General features: G+C 50.8%; 1 protein-coding gene across 6 annotated transcripts in view; it reads left to right on the forward strand.

Annotated features, from left to right (window-relative positions):
- The window catches only part of DGKA (diacylglycerol kinase alpha), a 26,944-nt gene continuing 12,779 nt past the window's right edge, over positions 1-14,165 (forward strand). For 2 of the 6 annotated variants that reach the window (XM_029204524.1, XM_029204518.1), the window contains exons 1-17: positions 1,128-1,212; positions 5,805-5,953; positions 6,374-6,447; positions 6,770-6,902; positions 7,153-7,227; positions 7,684-7,733; positions 8,092-8,166; positions 8,366-8,485; positions 8,599-8,713; positions 9,285-9,373; positions 9,510-9,629; positions 9,825-9,923; positions 10,097-10,180; positions 10,384-10,457; positions 10,764-10,838; positions 11,250-11,335; positions 11,427-11,516. In XM_029204524.1, coding sequence (XP_029060357.1) covers positions 5,890-5,953; positions 6,374-6,447; positions 6,770-6,902; positions 7,153-7,227; positions 7,684-7,733; positions 8,092-8,166; positions 8,366-8,485; positions 8,599-8,713; positions 9,285-9,373; positions 9,510-9,629; positions 9,825-9,923; positions 10,097-10,180; positions 10,384-10,457; positions 10,764-10,838; positions 11,250-11,335; positions 11,427-11,516 — 1,423 coding nt within the window. In that variant the 5' untranslated portion in view covers positions 1,128-1,212; positions 5,805-5,889. Of the gene's footprint in view, positions 182-1,121; positions 1,213-5,346; positions 5,426-5,804; positions 5,954-6,373; positions 6,448-6,769; positions 6,903-7,152; positions 7,228-7,683; positions 7,734-8,091; positions 8,167-8,365; positions 8,486-8,598; positions 8,714-9,284; positions 9,374-9,509; positions 9,630-9,824; positions 9,924-10,096; positions 10,181-10,383; positions 10,458-10,763; positions 10,839-11,249; positions 11,336-11,426; positions 11,517-14,165 lie in introns of those variants that run through there. The other 4 variants (XM_029204523.1, XM_029204519.1, XM_029204521.1 and 1 more) reach the window with 4 other exon arrangements.

Genomic DNA, 14,165 nt, shown 5'->3' on the forward strand with positions numbered 1-14,165 from the left:
AGTTCCTACCAGTAAGTCCCTAGGCCTCAGTCTCTCTCCCTTACTCTACCAGCCTCACCACCATCCATGCTGCCCCAAGAGCCTTAACTACAAACAGATTTCAGACAGGAGAAGCTGAAAGGATCTCCTTTCACCCCGACTGTTGGCCAGGGCCTTCCACAGCACCTGCCAAGGCCAGCAGGTAAAGTGGGAGGGTTAGGGCATGGAGAAAGGGTGGATTCAGACCAGAATGCTCTTTTTTTTTTTTGCGGTACGTGGGCCTCTCACTGCTGTGGCCTCTCCCGTTGCGGAGCACAGGTTCCGGACGCGCAGGCTCAGCGGCCATGGCTCACGGGCCCAGCCGCTCCGCGGCATGCGGGATCCTCCCGTACTGGGTCACGAACCCGCGTCCCCTGCATCGGCAGGCGGACCCGCAACCACTGCGCCACCAGGGAAGCCCCCAGACCAGAATGCTCTTTGCACCTGAATCACAACCCCAGACTTAAGGGAAGAATCTGAGTCTTGAGAGAAGGAGGTGTCCTTAGCCTGGGGAAAACAAATCGGAGGCACCTGGGTTTGGGTTTAACGGAGGTGAGGAACCTGGAGGCAAACATGGGCAGATTCTCTCAAGTAGTGTCAAGCAGTGTGGAGCCCATGGTGGCAGGGAGGTGTCTGGTCTTAGGATGTGCAGTCTGGAACTCTGGCCTTGCTCCTGCGGAGCCTCCTGAGTGTGAATTCAATCCATGGTGGATGGATGGAAAGGAGCTGGGAAGTCCCCTGGTGGCAGCAGTTAGGAGAGGGTGAGAAGTTGGCTGGGTGGGCAACAGCCAAGCTGTCTCATCAGCGGCCCCGCCCCCTACCTTGGCCTCCCAGGGTTGGGATGCGGGGAGGGGCTGTGAGTGATTGGAAAGACAGATACAGAGCTGTTACCGGGGCGGGAAGATGAGCTGCGCAGGAATGTGGAGAAAGTGGCACAGACAGAGCCCTGGAGATAATCGGGGGAGGGAAGAATCGGGTCTGGTGAACTAGAAGTTTCCAGAGTTAGGGGCGCCCGGCGCCGGGCGCGGGCGCCGGCGGGCGGGTCTTCTGGGGTAGGGGGCGGGCAGCTGTGTCGTCAGGAGCGGGGCGGCCCCGCGGCGGCCGCGTCTGCCTGGCCCGTCCCCTCCAGCCCAGCTCGGGCTCCAGCTCCCGCGCCGGCGCTCCAGCTCCGACCGCGCGCCCTCCGCACGCAAGGTAGAGACCCCCGCGAGCCCCCTGCCGCCTCCCGCCCTCCCGCACCGGAGCAGGCCGGGGCGGGGGCCGCGGGAGGGGACGCTCCACGGGCTAGGGTAGGGCTGCTGGGCCGAGAAGGAGGAAGCGTGACAGCTGGAGCGGGTAGCTAGAAGGGTTTGCGCCAGGAGCGGGGGACAGCGGGAGGGCTGGCCCAGAACCCCGTAAGCAGTGTTTCCCGCAGACCTTGCCCTCCATCTGTCCCGATGATTCGGACAGATGCTGAAGCTGGCTCCTGGGGACCCGAGTCGGAGGAAAGTCCATTTTGGAACCTGCACAGCGCTGCACGGGTGGAGAAGGGTTCTCGTTTGGCCTCCTGGTCCCCAACTTCGCACCCCTCTCCTTTCCACACCTGTCACCGGGAAGTTTCTGAAACTACCTGGGTCTGAATCCTACTTTTCACCTTTCAGTGGGGGAAATGAGCTTTACTGAGGAAGAAATGCAAATATTGCTGGGCATCTCCTCAATCTCTTAACCATATGAGCCCACATCCCCCAAGCGTGCCAACATCGTAACTTCCTCCTGTACTGCACAATGACACCCACCCACACACACACAAACACCACCCCCTTAATCAGGCAACACTACCATCTGCGATGTTTGTGGAGGCTTAACAAATATTAAGGCTTCAAGCCAAATGATTCCCTCTCAGGGGCCACTGACTGGGATGGGCAGGAAGGAAGAGACCCTCCCTCAGTCTTCAGAAACAGGAGGAGGATGTAAGCCCTGGTGTGGTTAAGGGATTCAGAAGTCCAGGTAATCAGGTCTGGGCCCTCAAAAGGGAGTGTCTGCCCCTTGGGGATCCTTGCTGGGTCAGCCTGAGTGTTCTGGGGGCATAGCTGATTCTTGGGTAATGGTAAACCTACATGACTTGGAATGTGAGCAATGAGTGTTGTTGTGAAAAAGGAAACTTTAAATGTTAGCACTGGCTTTGGAAATCATAGTTATCTCTCAGTTACCAGCAATTTTAGTATTTAATGTTTAAAATAAGATCTAGAAGACCAGAGACACTAAGATTTAATGGAATGGACTAAGGACACTATGTCTAGAGTCTGGGTGTGACCCTGAGAGAGTGGCTCTCTCTCTGGGCCTCAGTTTCTTCCTCTGTAAAATAAGACAGTTTGTGCCTCCCAGCTCTGAGGACGTTCTAGGATTCTCTGCCTCCAAGTCAACTTCTTACTTTCTCACCCCAAGTTGGTAGGGGCAGGCAGGGAAACCAGAGGAGGGAGGGGAAGGGTGAGTCACAAATAGCTGGCGGTTGGGCAGCAGACCCCACCCTCCCAGCCCTAGCCTTGGTCTGGACTAGCCTAGGTTACAGCCTCAGGGCTGGGATGGAGCAGGACAAAATTGGACTTGTTCCAGATCTTTAAGGCCCTGCACAACTGAAAAAATCCCAGGAGCCTTTATGTCCAAGGTCCCAGCCCAGGGGTGTCCTTGGATCCTGATAGTCTAGTTTCTATAGCCACCTCCTCACCCTCCCAGAGGCAAACTGCAGGATCCTGATATTACATGCCTGTGCCTGAGACATGACACAAGTGGGAAGGTATACAACTTGGGGTTCACTGCTGCTGGGAGTCCCTAGAATTTATGCCATCCTGGGTCCAAGGCATCATTTTTCCTAATCTCCAGATATGTTTCTCTAGGTACCACCCTTGTATAATAATAATAATAATAATAATAATAATAATAATAATAGCTAATGTTTCCTGAGTTCTTTCTCTGTGCCATGCAGTTTGCTAAGTATATTGCATGTATTACCTTATTTAACCCCCCCATGGTGACTGATTTATCCAGGTAACCATTTTACTGATAAGAAAACAGGTTCAGGGAGATGAAATAACTCACCCAAGAGCTAGAATTCTTTTTTCTTCTTTTTGGCCATGCTGCGTGGCATGTGGAATCTTAGTTCCCTGACCAGTGATCGAACCCACACCCCTTGCATTGGAAGCGCGGAGTCTTAACCACTGGAACGCCAGGGAAGTCCCAAGAGCTAGAATTCTAATCCAAGCCTATCTAATTCAAAAGTCCATTCTTTTAACTTCTACTATATACTACATGTAAGACCGGGGGGCTTGTGAAAAGACAGGCAAGAGAGAAGTATTCTGTCTTCTCTCCTGTTTGTCTCTTGTTTGCTCTCTCCCTGTCACTTTCTCTCTCAGATTCCATTTCCTAGAAACTTGGAGCCATCTAAGAATCCCCAGGGGTAATCAGAGAGGCTAATTAAGCCTTACAGACCCCATTAGCCATAAGACTATTATGTATTCATTAGATCTGTTGGCAGGAGAAGTTAGATTATAGTCATTGAAAGGACCAGATGGATGGAGTCCTTTCTCCACAATATTAGTGTCTCAGAACCCCCTTCTAAGTGTTCCCAGAGAGCCTCCAGAACAGGAATGCTATACATGGAGGTGAGTGGCAGAGATGTCCCAAGGGCAGAGGTTACAGAGAAGTTTCTTGCACCATCAGAAAAAAAATTCTAGTAGACCCTAACTGCCTCTTTAAGCCTGCCCCAACCGCCCTAAATAAGTGGGCGGAGGGGAGACAGAAGGTCAGGGCCTTGGATGGAGTACCACAATAAGTGCTTTTTAGCATCATTCATTCATTTAACAAATATTAATTTAGCACCTACTATATGTGCCCCACATTGTCTCATGTTCCCCTCACTGTCCAGATGGATACTCTGGCATCCCATTTAACCGCGTTTGGATTAAGAGTCCCCATATATGACTCCCTAGCTTTATACAACTATTTGTACAACCAATATGGAGCACTTATAACATGATGGGCATTAGGTATTGGGGATACAGTGGTGAATAAGACTGATAAGTTCCTGCCCTGTGGAACTTACATTTTGGTAGGAAAAGACAAACAGTAAACAAAGAAGCAAATAAATGGGCAAGATAATCTCCAGTTGTGATAAATTCTATGAAGGAAACAAAGGAGGGTGCTACGCAAAGGAGGGGGGCTACCTTAGGACAGAATGATCAGGGAAGGTCTCTTGGAGGAGCTGACATTTCAGCTTAGGCAAGAAGTCAGCTCTGCCAAGAGTGGGGAAGGGTGGTCCAGGCCGACAGAGCAGTAAGTCTCATGGCCCTGAGCAGGGAAAAACTTGGTATGCTTGAGGAACAGAAAGGAGGGCAGTGAGACTAGAAGGCAGTGTGTGAAGGGGAGAGTGGAACAAGAGGAGGACAGAGAGGCGGTGGGGGAGGGGGTTGCACCACGAAGTTCTTGGGTTGGAGCCTTGGCTCCTCCACTTGTCACCTGCCTTGGGAAGTCCCAACCTCTCTGAGCTCCCGTTTCTTCATCTGTAGAATGGCTATACCAATAATTCCCTATCTCATAGAATGTGATTTTACTTGTTAATACAATAACTACCATTCCTTGTAGGCCCTCTATATGCCAGGTGTTATACTAGGTACTTTCCATACATTATTTGACTTAATCCTCACAACTATGAAAGATAGGTATCATTCTGCCATTTTATAGCTGTACTTTGCCCAAGTCACACAATGGTAACACAGCTAAGAATGGAGCCCAGATATGACTAACCCGTTTTGTTTGACTCCAAAGTGGCGTTGTACTATGCTAATGTAAGATATTGTTATTGCTGTTACTGAATCCGCAAGGCAAGTTGCCCCCTGCAGCTTGGCCCCTGGGTCAGTGGTCAGCATGCGCCACGTGATGGCTCCTCCTTGGTCCCTGGGTCCCATAGCTGAAAGTTGGGGCTCCCTAAACACTGCTAACCTAGCAGGGTGGAAGGAAGGCTCCCGCACTCAGCACAACCCTCCTGGAGCTGAGAAGCCCGGCAGATGCTCAGAGCCTTCTTCCCCTACCTTCTTCCCAGTCCCTCGTGCCTGGGCCCCGCCCTTCCCCAGTGGAGCGCTGCGGGGCGCAGACGAGGCGGGGCCGGGGCTGGGGACCCGGCTAGAGCTGGTTCTGTGTCGCGCGCGTCAGGAGCGCTAGAGGTCGTTGCGGGGCGTGGGTGGCTCTGGGAGTGGTAGCTGAGCGGGCCTGGGGACCGGGGCTGGAGGCGGAGCAAGATGGGGTAGTGGCCCGGGAGGCGTGCCGCCATCTCAGTGAGAACCGCCGGAGGGCCGGGTCTGTGGGATGCGAAGGGAGATGGGACAGAGCTTAGGCCCGGCAGAGACTACAGAGATTGGGGGTGGAGGGAGAAAAGGTAGGAGCAGGCGAGGGACACACTCCCAGAGACGTGTATAGCCTGGGAAAGAGGGGTGGGGGGCAGGGAGGTGAGGGATGGTCAGAGATGAATCAAGACAGGCTGGGGAAGAAATCAGAGAGCTGGAGAAGGATACAGAAACGTTGGAGAGAAAGTCAGGGATGAGTCAGAGAAACAGAGACAGCGGACAGACACTGTCAGGGAGAGATAGAGACACAGAGGAGAGGAACACAGGGAAAGGAAGAGACTTAGGGAGGGACTCAGAGACAAGAAAAGAACAGAAATAGTAGTAGGAGTGGAAAATGAACAGAGTATACAGAAGCAAAGAGACCCAGACAGCTGACCAGTCCTGCCACATGCTCTTGTCATCTTCCTCCAGAGCTACCCTTGGAAGCAGAGTTCCAGGAGCCAGAAGTACTACTACCAAGCTGTCTTCGTGTCCATCCTTAAGAAAAAAAAGAAAGATGGCCAAGGAGAGGGGCCTAATAAGCCCCAGTGATTTTGCCCAGCTGCAAAAATACATGGAATGTGAGTCTTCCTCTCAGTCATTCAGTCCTGGGGACCTTACCCTTAGACAATACCTCCTCCTCTTCATTCCCCCAAGTTCCCCCTCTTTTCCCCAGTGGCCTTGAGACGGGATGCTCCTGAGATATGCCTGGCTGGGAGCAAGAGACGAGGGAAATAGGAAGATGCCCGTGGTCTTAGCTCTCTACCCACCTTCTCTGAATCTTGACTGCCTGCACCACATCTCAGAGAAGAGAGATAAAGAGGGCAACCACCTTGGAGGACATGAAATGTTTTTCTCTCTGTACTTCTGTGTTTCTTCTTGGAATTTCTTTTTCATCTCACTGGAATCTTCTTTCCCGTTGGATGTCTGGGTGGGACTGTGGCAGAGGGCAGGGAGAGCTGAACCAAACTCATGCTCTCTTCACTCTCTTCACATCCTAGACTCCACCAGAAAGGTCAGTGATGTCCTAAAGCTCTTTGAGGATGGTGAAATGGCTGAATATCTCCAAGGAGATGTGAGTGGCAGCTGGGAAATCCTCTCCTTCACCAACTCCTCCCACCTTTGTTTTTGCTACTCCATCGGGATGCCCAACTTCCAGGGGTTATTCTGGGCCCAACCCTTGCTGTCCTCTCTCCCCAGCATCCATTGTTACTGCAACTATTGCTTTAGGACAAAACAAGAGATTCTAGTAACTCAGGACTTAGCCCAATAAACCATACTCCTGCCTTGGGTGCTTCTCAACTCTGCACTTATTGTCACTGTCCCCACCACTCCCAATTCAGTCCCCAACTCCCATCCTGCAGATCTCCCCAGGGTAATGCTTGCTCTCATCATAGGCCATTGGGTACGAAGGATTCCAGCAATTCCTGAAAATCTATCTGGAAGTGGATAATGTTCCCAGTCCCCTAAGCCTGGCACTGTTTCAATCCTTCCAGACTAGTTACTGCTTAGAAAAGACTGTAAAAGAAGGTATGGTCACGTAGGTGGGACTGCGCTGGGCCTCCTGAGGAAAAGTGAAATTAAGTGTGGGTTTTGGGGTGAGAGTGGAATTGAGTCACATGTTGGGGGCAGGGTGGTGGGAGGGAGAGGTAGAGGGTAGCCAGGCTTGCCTAGGAGCCAGAGGGAGGAAAGTTAAAGGGAAGAGTTGGAACAAAGGAAAAGAGAAGAGCCAGACTGGAGGGAGCCCCAACCTCAGATCTGCTGTACTTTCTGTAACCAGATGTGGTGTGTCTCAGTGATGTCTCCTGCTACTTTTCCCTTCTGGAGGGTGGCCGGCCAGAAGACAAGCTAGAGTGTGAGTTACCATTCTGGACTGGGAGAGGGAAGGAAAGGTGAAGGGAGAGAGGGTATTCCCCAGCCTTCCTTCCCTCATTTTTTCAGGATTCCTAAAGGCTGACAGGCCAGACAAAGGTGGGGCCAGAGAATGGACCCATTTCCTCTGTTTCCCCAGACTCCTTATACCTAACGCCATCCACCATAGTCACCCTAGTTCCCACGTCTTGTATATTTTCATGTGGAGGACCCGGGATGGGATGTGGGAGGTGTGTACTGTCTCGCCTATCAGATTCACCAAGGGTGGAATCCAGACCTGTTTCCCCTCCCTTTTTGTGTCCCATCTCAGTCCCAGCCCCAAGTCCTGGGCTCTTCATCCAAAAAGTCTCTCCTTATCTCTTTGTTTCCCCTGTATTCTGTTATGAATTTTTTGGGTATCCCTCACAAACTGACCCTGGCCCCCTAAAACACCCCACAGTCACCTTCAAGCTGTACGACACGGACAGAAATGGGATCCTGGACAGCTCAGTGAGTTGGGGGACCTGTATGCTGTGCAAGGGAATATGTGTCCATTTGTCTGTGCCCCCCGTCACAACTCTTCCAGGATCTTAAGAAGCAGAGGAAGCTAGAGGGAGAAGCTGAGTCCTCTAGGACTAAATCTGGGAGTAGGTCCCAAGCTCTTGACCCCTAAAAGAGGATGCTGGAGGCACGACTTGGAGGCTCCCTTGCAAACACAGACACATAGACATTCATTTACTTGGCAGAGACACCTGAGAATGAGAGGGGGTCTGTGGGTGGAACTCAGGAACCCTGATTTCTAGAGGAGGGTTTGGATGGTGGTAGTGAGGCAGGATATGGCTGTGGCTCTTACCCTCTTGGCCCTCAGGAAGTGGACAAAATCATCATACAGATGATGCGAGTGGCTGAATACCTGGATTGGGAGGTGTCTGAGCTGAGGCCGGTAAGGCAATTCTTCCTGCATGTCCCTTGTTGTACCTGCTCCCTAGTGAGACCTTTATCTACCTCCCCCCATCTCTGACAGGCAGCCTGGTGCCCTTGGCTAGGATGGCTAGGCTGGCTGTCCTAGGGGACAGTGGAGAAGTGTCAGATCTGAGGGGTTACTCACACCAGAAGTCCACCTCCCCACATTCTCTGCTCAGATTCTCCAGGAGATGATGAAAGAGATTGACTATGATGGCAGTGGCTCTGTCTCCCTAGCTGAGTGGCTCCGGGCTGGGGCCACCACCGTGCCACTGCTAGTGCTACTGGGTCTGGAGATGGTGAGTGAGAGAGACTTGTGAGGATGGGCAAAACAGTTGCCTTGGGTTGTACTTGCCAGAGGTTGGCACTCTAAGGGCTTAAACATTCCCCATTATCTGCTGTGCCCTCCCAGACCCTGAAGGACAATGGGCAGCACATGTGGAGACCCAAGAGGTTCCCCCGACCAGTCTACTGCAACCTGTGCGAGTCGAGCATTGGTCTTGGCAAACAGGGGCTGAGCTGTAACCGTGAGTGTAACCTGGGAGTGTGGGAACAGGGGGGCAGCCCAGCTATCTGTGGGAACACAGCACTGAACTTAGAGAGACCTGGCTTTGAATCCTGGGCTCTGCCAGTGACTGGTTATGTGACCTTGGGAAAGCCACATAACTTCTTTAAGTCTTAGTTTCTTCAACTGAGAATGAGGTAATTGTGAGCTTTAAATAAGTTGATGCAAGAAAAGTGCTCCATGTACTGCATGTACATACTATTAAGTCTGCAATAAAAATTAGCTATTATTATTGTTGTTGTTATTGTTGCTGTTGTATCTGGGCCTCCTTTACATCATCCAGCTCAGTTCCTGACACATGAATGGAGTGGGGTTGGGCATGCAGTAGCAATTGCTCTTTTAGGGGGAAGAGTGAGCAAAAGGCACAGGTCTTGGAGGTGAGCCCCCAGCCCAAACGTGAGTTCTGTACTACACCCTCACAGCAAGGGGTTATATGCCATGTTTCAGTGAGTGATGCTGTCTCACCTCCAGGTAAGGAAGAAATAGGGGGAGGGGCTGCAGCTAAGCCTCTGACCTTCTTCACTCTTGCCCAGTCTGTAAATACGTCGTTCACGACCAGTGTGCCATGAAGGCCCAGCCCTGCGAAGTCAGCACCTATGCCAAGTCTCGGAAGGACATTGGTGTGAGTGACCCCACGCCCACCGGATCACCACCCCCGTCCTGGCCCTGGTCCTGGCTCTTGGCCCATTGCTGCCCTCAGGCCTTCCCCGACTCCCTGCTCAGACCCTCTCAGACAAGAGTTTGCCTTTCTCCCCAAGGTCCAATCACATGTGTGGGTGCGAGGAGGCTGTGAATCTGGACGCTGCGACCGCTGTCAGAAAAAGATCCGGATATACCACAGTCTGGTTGGGCTGCATTGTGTGTGGTGCCACCTAGAGGTCAGTCCGGGAGCTATCCCTCCAGCCTTGCTTTGGGCCCCTCCCTAAGCTGCCCTCTCCGGCGGCGCCCTCGCGCACATCTCCCTTACAGCCTTGGTTGCCCTACTCCCAAGGGCTCTCTTTCGGTGGCAGACCCCAAGCTGAGAGGTGACGGGGTTCCCTCCACAATCTCTCCGTGCCTGCCTTGTCTTTCAGATCCATGACGACTGCCTGCCAGCCATGGGCCATGAGTGTGACTGTGGGCTGCTCCGCGATCACATCCTGCGTCCGTCTTCCATCTATCCCAGCGTCCTTGTGAGATCCCTGGACAGCGGCTGGGAGGGGACAGGAGTGCTTCCCCAATTCACACACGCACACAATGCCATTTAAAGCAGAGAGCCTATATTTTTGGATTCAAGTCAGACTCTCATCTGTTTATGGATTCACACAATCCAGTTTTCCTTCCTTCTGCCTCCTTCCCTTCCTAGGCCTCTGGACAGGAGCGTAAAATTAGCAAAACAAACCAGAAGACCGTGGATGATTTAAATTTGAGCACCTCTGAGGCACTGCGGGTACAGGGCTGAGAGGCTTGGGCTTCATGGTGGGGACCTCATGGGAGGGAATGAAGTGGGGAACCTGGGGACTGGTTCCTGCTCCCTGGGGGAGGGGAAAGCCACCTGGGGGGAATGCCAGCCCTCTGCTCCTGCCTCCGGGACCCATCTTAACTCTGACAAAATCCTGCTTTCCTTATCCTTGTTTTCTTCCCTCAATGCAGATTGACCCTGTTTCTAACACCCACCCACTTCTGGTCTTTGTCAACCCCAAGAGTGGTGGGAAGCAAGGGGAGAGGTGAGAAGAGCTCTACTAGGTCTTGTAAAGTAGAGAGGGAGGATGGACAGGGGTTGGGTATCTGTGTGTATGCAGGGGACATACCTTGAGGACATCAAGAGAGTGGAGTACAGGGACTTCCCTGGCGGTCCAATGGTTAGGACTCCATGCTTCCACTGCAGGGGGCGGGGGTTCCATCCCTGGTGGGGAAACTAAGATCCTGCATGCTGCGCGGCACGGCCAAAAAAAAAAAAGAGAGAGAGAGAGAGTGGAGTACAGAATATCCATGCCGTGCCCTGCCATGAGCTTTCCTTTTTCCCCACACAGGGTGCTTTGGAAATTCCAGTATCTACTAAACCCTCGACAGGTGTTCAACCTCCTAAAGGATGGTCCCGAGCCAGGGTGAGTATAGGTTAGTGGCTGTATCGCAGGGTTTGTGTGTGTGTGCCTATCTGTGTATGTTGGAAGAGAGCAGGAAAGAGTGCCTGTTGGGAGGGGAGGGCCAGGGGAGGCCCAAGAAACCAGACTTCAGAATGCTGCTTTTGCTGGGTATCCCTACCTCTGAATTCTCCAGCTCATCTCTGTTCTGCTCTCAAAGAATGGAGATACCAATCTCTCCCTCACCACTAAGGAGTGGCTATAAGATTCCCCCATTGTACTTTTTCTCTACCCTTAATAGAAACAAGTCGTTTGACAAAGGGGAAGGGTGTTATAAGGAACGAGAGACAAGAAGTACTTACTCTGCCTGTCCAAGAGTTGGGTAGCCTCAGTCCAGTTATCCTTCGTCATCTTCTCTCTCACCTTTTGTCTCAGGCTCCGATTCTTCAGAGATGTTCCTGATTACCGGGTTTTGGTGTGTGGAGGAGATGGCACAGTAGGCTGGATTCTAGAGACCATTGGTCAGTGCAGGGAGTGGCTCCGGGCTGGGTCCAGGGGCAGTGGCCTTCCAGAGCTAACTCCCTTCATCCGTCTCCTTACCTGCCTCCACAGACAAAGCCAACTTGCCTTTTGTGCCTCCTGTTGCTGTGTTGCCCCTGGGCACTGGAAATGATCTGGCTCGTTGCCTAAGATGGGGAGGAGGTAAGTGGTTAGAAATTGTTTTCCTGGGGAATGGGGGAGTTGGGTAGGTAGAGAAGGCATTTAGGCATCTGGTGAAGAAAAAGCCTTGGTGGAAAAGAGAGGCACAGATGGCGGGGGGGGTGTGTGTCCCAAAGTGGATTGTCCCAAAGGAAGAGAGCTCTGGAAGAAGCAAAGACCTGAAGGGTCAAGGATGACAGTCTGAACCTAGAAGGGTCAAGGGTGACAGTCCTCTTCCCTATAAACCTAAAAATATCCTTCTGTTTCTCCCAAGTGTTAGGGCTCAGAATCAAAGAATATGGGGGTAGAGAGGACAATGTGGGAATAAGGAAGGTTGTATAAGAGCTAAGCCAGATGCTAAGTGATGGAGCTAGCAGGGAGCTTGGCCATGATTCATTCATTTATCCAACCAATTACAGTTGACCCTTGAACAGCATGGTCTTGAATTGCGCCGGTCCACTTATTGAGGATATTTTTCAGTAGTAAATACTATAGGACTACACAGTCCATGGTTGGTTGAATCCGCAGATGTGGAGAAACAGTGGATACGGAGGGCCAACTATAAGTTATACACAGATTAACCCCCATGTTATTCAAGGGTCAGCTGTAATCAGGGGTCATTCATTCATTCATAATTCTTCCCATGTCTATTGCAACAGTCTCCTAGCTGCTCTCCTATTTCTAGTCTCTTTTTCCCTTCAAAGAGAAAGTTTGAGAGATGTAATTGGTAGATAAAGAGGTCAGTGTGGGGCAGATTGAAATTGTCCTGGAATTGAGGAAGTTGTCTTGGAATTGAGGCTCTTGGATTCAGAGTCCAGCTCTGAGATCTTACAGGAGATTATGGAATAGGAGGCTGCTAAGGAGAGTACAAAGTATTCTAGGTGGAAGAAGTTGTGTAAGGCCAGAGGAGTCACCAAACAACATGGTGGTGCATTTTGGAAAGCGAGTTGTTCATTGTGACTGGGACATAGGGTGCACAGTGGGCAATGAGAAGAGGGAGGACTGAATTGAGCAGGGTCCAGAAAATGGAGGGTCATGAATGCTGTAGTGAGGAGTTTTTAACTTCATCCTGCCAGAGTTTGAAAACTGACAGCCCACAGAAATGATGTGTAGTGTTTTGTATTGTTTGTCTTGCAGTGTTTTGAATTTTTTTGACCTTGGTTATTTCTAAGAAGTGGGTCATGTATCCTTCAATTCACCACAATCTTCTTACCTCCCTTCCAGTCATTCACTTTACGTTTCTAGCCTCTGAGGCATTTGAATGTGCAATCCCTGAACCATGGGGAGCTCTGGAACTCATGAAAGATGTAACTAAAAGAAAAAATAGGTGTGTGTGTGTGTGCATATATAATACTTTATATATATAAATTATAGTTTGTATATAATAAAAATTACTTTTTATATAAAATATTATTCCAGAAAGGAGAAATATCTCTGCATAATATAATTTAAATCTTGTATGTAAACATATGACCATTTGCGGGGGAGGCATGCTTAAATCCTCAACATCTGACTTTGTTTTCATTAACAGTATTAGACACTTTGAAATCATGAACTTTGAGTCTTCACTTTTTTTTTTTTTTTTTTTTGCGGTACGCGGGCCTCTCACTGTTGTGGCCTCTCCCGTTGCGGAGCACAAGCTCCGGACGCGCAGGCTCAGCGGCCATGGCTCACGGGCCCAGCCGCTCTGCGGCATGTGGGATCCTCCCGGACCGGGGCACGAACCCACGTCTCCTGCATCATCAGGCGGACCCCCAACCACTGCGCCACCGGGGAAGCCCTGAGTCTTCACTTTGTGTTTTGCAAATGAGACTCTCATAGCAGTTTCTGCTAATTCCATCTGAATCATGAAAATAATGATATAAATACAGCACTAATGAAAACTTGTGTTGATATTGAAAAAAATCCTAAGATTCAAAGGGGGATTGATGGAAGGAATACTGCTATGGGAGCTCTGTGGAGGATGGATTGGAAGAAGAAGGCAGGACCTCGATTGCAATAGTCTAGTCAAGAGATGATGAGCACAAAAGCAAAGGCAGCACCAGTGGAGTCACGGGGTAGAAGCCACAATACTTGGTAACTAATGGATTGTGGAGGAAGAGGTAAAGACAAGTCTAAGACATTTTCTAGGTTTGTGGACTGAGCAAATGGGGATACCATTTATTAAAATAGGGAACATAGGGCTTCCCTGGGGGCGCAGTGGTTAAGAATCTGCCTGCCAATGCAGGGGACACAGGTTCGATCCCTGGTCCGGGAAGATCCCACATGCTGCAGAGCAACTAAGCCCGTTCACCACAACTACAGAGCCTGCGCTCTAGAGCCCGTGAGACACAACTACTGAGCCCACGTGTCACAACTACTGAAGCCTGTGGGCCTAGAGCCCATGCTCCACAACAAGAGAAGCCACCACAATGAGAAGCTGATGCACTGCAACGAAGAGTAGCTCTCGCTTGCCACAACTAGAGAAAGCCGGCATGCAGCAAAGAAGACCCAACTCAGCCAAAAATAAATTAAATAAATAATTTTTTTAAAAAAATAGGGAATATGGGAGGAGGACCAGTTTAAGGAAGAAAGATAAATTTGGTTTTGGATGTATTGAGTTAAGGTATTAGTGGAGCACCTAGGTGGAGATGTGTGGTGGGTAGTCAGAAA

This window comes from Monodon monoceros, unplaced genomic scaffold (genome assembly GCF_005190385.1).
Source record: "Monodon monoceros isolate NGI ecotype Baffin Bay Population unplaced genomic scaffold, NGI_Narwhal_1 Super_Scaffold_6, whole genome shotgun sequence".
NCBI lineage: Eukaryota > Metazoa > Chordata > Mammalia > Artiodactyla > Monodontidae > Monodon > Monodon monoceros.